The 5,850-nt window shown below is 39.0% G+C and overlaps 1 protein-coding gene across 1 annotated transcript in view; it reads left to right on the forward strand.

Annotated features, from left to right (window-relative positions):
* Window positions 1-833: 833 nt before the first annotated feature.
* Window positions 834-5,850, forward strand: part of Tnmd (tenomodulin) — a 14,845-nt gene continuing 9,828 nt past the window's right edge. The window contains exons 1-2 of the mRNA XM_021188094.2: window positions 834-953; window positions 1,120-1,251. Coding sequence (XP_021043753.2) covers window positions 906-953; window positions 1,120-1,251 — 180 coding nt within the window. The 5' untranslated portion in view covers window positions 834-905. The remainder of the gene's footprint in view (window positions 954-1,119; window positions 1,252-5,850) is intronic.

Consider the following 5,850-nt stretch of genomic DNA (forward strand, 5'->3'; position numbering starts at 1 on the left):
AGATTAGGATTAGTAAAAAGAAAGCAAGCTGAAGGAAGGAAGTGTTAAAAAGGAAAGAGTTTCATAGGTAACAAACATACTGAGTTTGCGATTTCTGAGTTACATCCAGGTACAGATGCTCAAGATGTTCAAATGGCTTTGAAAGTAAAGACAGAACTGGGTTACAGGCACAGAATAGAGTTTCATTGCTATGTAAGTGATATATTAACTCCAGGACTGGATAATATCATTTAAGCATATATGTTAAAGTGAGAAAAGCATGAAGAAATATAACAAATACCAGCATCTAGGGACCAAGTAAAGGAGAGAAAACTCATCATAGAGATGGAATGAAGAGGAAAAGCTGACAATTGCTCTTCATTTTATCCTGGTTTCAATTATAATTAGTCAAATACACTTTGGTCTTGGCATTCAGAATACTTTTACATAGGGAGACATGCTAACTTATTCATCTCTGACTCTCTAGCACTCAGGAAAGTACCTGATACTTAATATTCCTACAATAAATACTTGTTTAATTGCTCTGTTTGCTTACTTCTGGAGTTTGCAGCTGTATTGCCACTGGTATTTTAAGTTCATAGTGAAAAATCATTTCAGTGTGTCCTAGGCTTGATCCCCTTCCAACCCAACGCCCAGGACAATCGTTTTCATTATAACCTTCTGTCTTTGCCATTCTGGATGGAATTCTGTGCACAGAAGTTATATACATATATGGGTATATCTATGTAACAAATCGTAGCACGGGAGCCCCCTGGGCTCCCTCCGGCTCTGGTATGACATATTTGAGCCATATAAATTCAGCTTCTCCTCTGGCATGTGGTAGCCGACTCACTTGCAACTCCACCTCAGCAGTGGTCCTCTCAGTCGTCTCAAAGCAGGGAAAGAGCACCGTGTGCTGGGAGATCATGGCAAAGAATCCTCCAGAGAACTGTGAGGGCTGTCACATTCTAAATGTAAGTTGATTCATATTTTTTCCCCTTTTGAGCAGAAGCACGATTTTGCAGATTTAGAGTATTGCAAAGTGAACATTAGAAAGTGAAATTGAAGGAGACTTTGAATTATGGCTTGCTAGTTTGAGGGTTACTGTACCTTGTCTCATTCTTTCTGTTCTTTGCTTAGGCAGAAGCTCTGAAATCTAAGAAGATATGTAAATCACTGAAGATTTGTGGACTAGTGTTTGGTATCCTGGCCTTAACTCTAATTGTCCTGTTTTGGGGGAGCAAACACTTCTGGCCCGAGGTATCCAAGAAAGTAAGTAACAGAAAGTTCTCTGGTGTTTCTTTTCTGAGTTTGATTGTATTTAATTAGGGATTAACATGGAAATTAATTTGAAAACTCTTTTCATTCTTTTATTATTCATTTGAGGGCATAGGAAAATAAAATCAAAGTTTTCCTTTCATTTGCTTATTTAGGTGAGAGAAAACTGTATTCTACATTTTGGTTAGTAATGACAGTAGATAAATGTACCTATTCCTTTATGGTTGACTTTAAGGAGTTAAATCTCCTGGAAGCTTTTTTATTTAAGAAAGAGAAAATACTTTCCATATTTCTTTCCATTATCTGGGCAGAAAGTGATGGAAAAGTAACCAGACAGTCACATAAGAAGAAACCACCCGGAATGGCAGCAAATGATTTTCAGTGATTATGTTCTGACTTAACACATCTGCTGTGAGGACAGAGAGCAAGCTCCTTTTTTTCAAAGCAATTCTCATACCTGAGTTCAGAATTATTTGTTACTTAACCAGAAGAACTAGAGCCTTTCAGATCTTCAGCAGTCACAACCATTGTCCCAGGGAGATCCTAATGGCACAGGTAGATACAAGCAACACTAAGTCATTAATCACAGATATGTCAGAAACAGTCTAACACTGAGGACAGTTGGTGAAACTTGGTTGTCATTGTAATTTACATTCTCATGCTACCATGTTATTGTTATTTCTGAGCTTACATGCAATAGACACTTTTAGATGTGACCCAAATAAAATCATTGTCTTTTTTTTTGCTAACAATTAACATTTGAATGAAAACGAGATGAGCTACAACCTATGAAGACAGGTTTCTGGTTTTGCCATATTCTTCTCTATTTGTAGGTCACTGTTGTTGCTGCAGCTCCTACAGGTGTTATAGTTCTTTTTTTTTCTTCTTCTTCTTCTTTTTTTTTTTGTCATGAGATACTCATTTCTACTTGGTAGCAGATGTGGGAAAGAAAAGGCACAGATCCTGGAGGGAAAATGAGACAAGAAGAAAATGGTTTGGCATGGACCATTAGGAGCCAAAGGAGCAATAGGAGCAGAGAGTTCATGGGGAAAGGCAGACAAAGGGCGAGAGAAAGAAAATAAGCTGGCTAGGAGTCCAACTGAAAGCACAAAAAGTAAGGCATAGCCACCCTGGGATTCGCTGCCTCTGCTGCAATGCCTGTTTGCATTTAGTCTCAAAGGATACCTTATAAAGTGTAAGTGGGAGGGAGAGCAAACGAGCCTTCTTATTTGTTTCCCTTTTTATTTACATCATGTTCCAGAAAGGTTTTCAGGCATCACCTACTCCTATTAGCCCACCCCCACTGCTCTGCTGCTTCTGAACTATTAACTGTGCAGATGTCTTTCTAGGGAAGCCAACTCTGTTAAGGCTAGCAAGGTGGGCAAAGAAACCACCATCAGAAAACGAATCGAGAGCCAACATTTATTCCAGCACAATGACATCCTTACAGTCCCACTTAGCTAATTCCTGAAGTGATATGTGACCCCAAAAGTTAAATCAGTGGTTCTCTTGAAAATTGTATAAGGACCAAAATTATATACAGGACCATAAATCATTTTTGTTGCTGCAAGTATAATGCCTTCACTGGATGTGGTAGGTGGCTAATCTTTACCATTAATAGATGCCTATCTGAACAGAGAACACATAGCCGTTCTTATTTTCTTGTATTCATTGGCAGTATAAATGTCATTCTAATAGTATGTCTGTGTTTTTTAATCTTACAATGACATTTGCCTCAGTGTAGTAATAAATGCCTAGGGAGTGACTCAGGAGATCTTGCCTTTATCTTGTAAGAATTCACACTCCCCAGCTGAGTTCATGATCTCCCCTCTCTTCCAATTATGCTACCTTTGTTTCCAATTCCAGTTCTTTTAAATAAGATTTCCAAAAAGTAATTCTGTCATTCCTGAAACCAAACATAAAACTCAGGTCATGCATGCATGAAAAAAAGGTGGGGGGGTGTGCTACTGATTAAAGTTTATTTAAAAAGAAAAAAAAACCAAATCAAATCTCTCATGAAGTAATTCATTTTAGGATACATAATTTTCACCAAAAGGAGTTCTAAATGAGGGACCAAAGTTATTATGAAGAAGTGCAGATAAAATACATTATGTATCTCTTAGGATAAATTTTTCTACCATGAATAAGTACTACTTTTTTTCTATTCCAATAAGGAATTGCAATAAACTATTTTTCTTATCTAAGTCCTGGCCTCCATTACAAAATCAGGTTGGGATCACTGTAAATCAGGAGAGCAGGCAGCAGCATGCATTCTTTATTCACTCAACTACTACCTTCTAAGTCCCAGGCAAGGAGCTTGGGAGGCTAGCCACGTACCTCCTAGTGACCAAGACTCTGACTAGACCTGCATCTGATCAGTTAAGAGTCCAGAGAAAATAAAAGCAGTCAGATTAGTCTGGGAAGAATATTTCCAGAGGAAAATGATCCAAGTGTCTCGTACAAATTTAAGACTCTCTGCTTAAGAGTATGGGCTGGAATGAAAGGCTGATTAACAAAGTAAAACCCATTGTCTTCTGGACTTGCCTTTAGCTGCCTGTGGGATTTGGGAGGATTGTGTGGCCTTTGGTAGAGAGAACTCTTGATGCTTGTCTGTTCAATGGAGTACTGATACCTTTGTTGTGCTGGAGCTGTCTCCCAGCTCTCAGTGTTTGCTCTTGCAGCCCCCACAACACTCCTTCTTGTTTTCTCTTTCAACATCTGTTTATAATAAACAGTGTTTATTTAACAACCTACATCTGGTGTTGACATATTTCCATGCTACTAAGTCTTCCTCTTCCCTCCCACTTTGTATGCACAAAAGCTCCAGACTTCTGATCTCAAAAAAGAGTAAGCAGTATTTGACTCCTAGTATACCTCAATCATGCATGTGAGTTCACACACACACAACACACACACACACAACACACACACACACAACACACACACTTATCCAGGAGAAAAATGAGTCAAAATTAAAGGAGGCTCAACTCTGAGTGAGCCCCTGGACTTTTTTCCAGGCCCTAGGCTTCCTGAGCCACAGCCATCCATACCTAGGAGATTTGAAGAGACTTGAGGAAAGCCAAGTTCACAAGGCTGTGTTCAGTTTTCCTAACCAAGCAGAGGAAACATATTCAGTTCCAGAGATTTCACAAGGGCACCATATTGAGGCTCCACTTCTAAGCAATAACTTCCCTAAGATCTATGAAGTAGACTTACTGGGGAAAAATATGCTTACTTAAAGTTCCCTGTGTTCCACATTGAACTTGAAAGAATTAGAAGCCAATTTCTCAACTAATCAAAGCAACATGGAGAAAACAAACCAAAAAGGCTGTAGCTCTTAAACCGGTAGTTTATAAACACAGCACAGATTTTGTACCCCATTCTTCAAAACCTTTGTGGAATGAGACATAAACATAATAAGTTATGTGAAAGAAATGTTATGTACTTTTCTGTCATACATCAGAACTATGTGGTGGTGTTTTTTTGTTTTTTGTTTGTTTGTTTGTTTGTTTGTGCTGCTGGGCGGTGGTCACCCACTCCCCAACAATCAGCATATTCTTGAAGATTCTCCTTCAAGTTGCACATTCTAGTTGAATGAGATGAGAGGTCATGGGTCTCGAAGATAAGAGAGCATCCTGCCCATACAACCCCAATTGCAGAAGACCACTGAAACAGTCTCATTCACCTTTCATACCCAAGATCATTCTAGGCTGAAAATCCTTTGCACAAAAGAAACACTTCCTTGCCAAGTGTAAACCCAGCTTTCCTTGTGACTTTTTTTTAACTACTAGCATTAACTCCAGACCAAGTCTCTTCAGTCATCTCTAGGCACACAAGGGACAACTTTTCTCTCTAGATTACCTAGGCTTTTAACACAACAGTCTGATGGTTGAAATAGGGAACTGGAGAAGCATTTGAAACCTCAAGGGAAAAGCTGGAGGTGTAGCTGGAATCTCTTAAGCAGGGAACTGAGTTTCACCAGATGCTGCCACAGCAGCATTTTGGAAAAGAGGGCATCTCTTCATTTTCTTTTCTTTGCAAGATTCCAATTTTAACCTTGTACAACAGTCCTTACTGGGCCCACTGTTACTTTGGACTTTTCATGTCTAGCTCTTACAATTTCCATGATTTGGATTGCTAGAAGTACAACCTTACTCCTTATGCCTAAGGTTCTATTTGTTGAACTGAGTACTTTATGTGAAATACGCAAGTATTGCCTTGAAGCAGAGTTATCATGAGTGGCTGAAATGGAGAAAAAAACCCAGATGATCAACAAGTAGTTGCAATCCACTAAGCAACCTGACAGGAAGCAGACCAAAAGTGAGAAAAAATTGGATTTGCCAACAATTCAACATTGCAACCAGAGAGGGGATGTGGATAGGGACTGAACCTTGAGAGGCATTCAGTAATTTGTCCGAAGTCACACATCTTGTAGGTAAAAGAACTAACATTAAAACTAGAACCTTTGCTGGGAATTCTTTCTTGTTTTACAACTAAATTTGGGGATTAGAGAGAGGATTGTAGATACAGGAAAACTTTGCTAGTAGATCAATTCTGTAGATGGAAGAAATGGCCCTTTCCTTCTCTCTCTCT

The sequence above is a fragment of the Mus pahari genome, chromosome X (genome assembly GCF_900095145.1).
Source record: "Mus pahari chromosome X, PAHARI_EIJ_v1.1, whole genome shotgun sequence".
Lineage (NCBI taxonomy): Eukaryota > Metazoa > Chordata > Mammalia > Rodentia > Muridae > Mus > Mus pahari.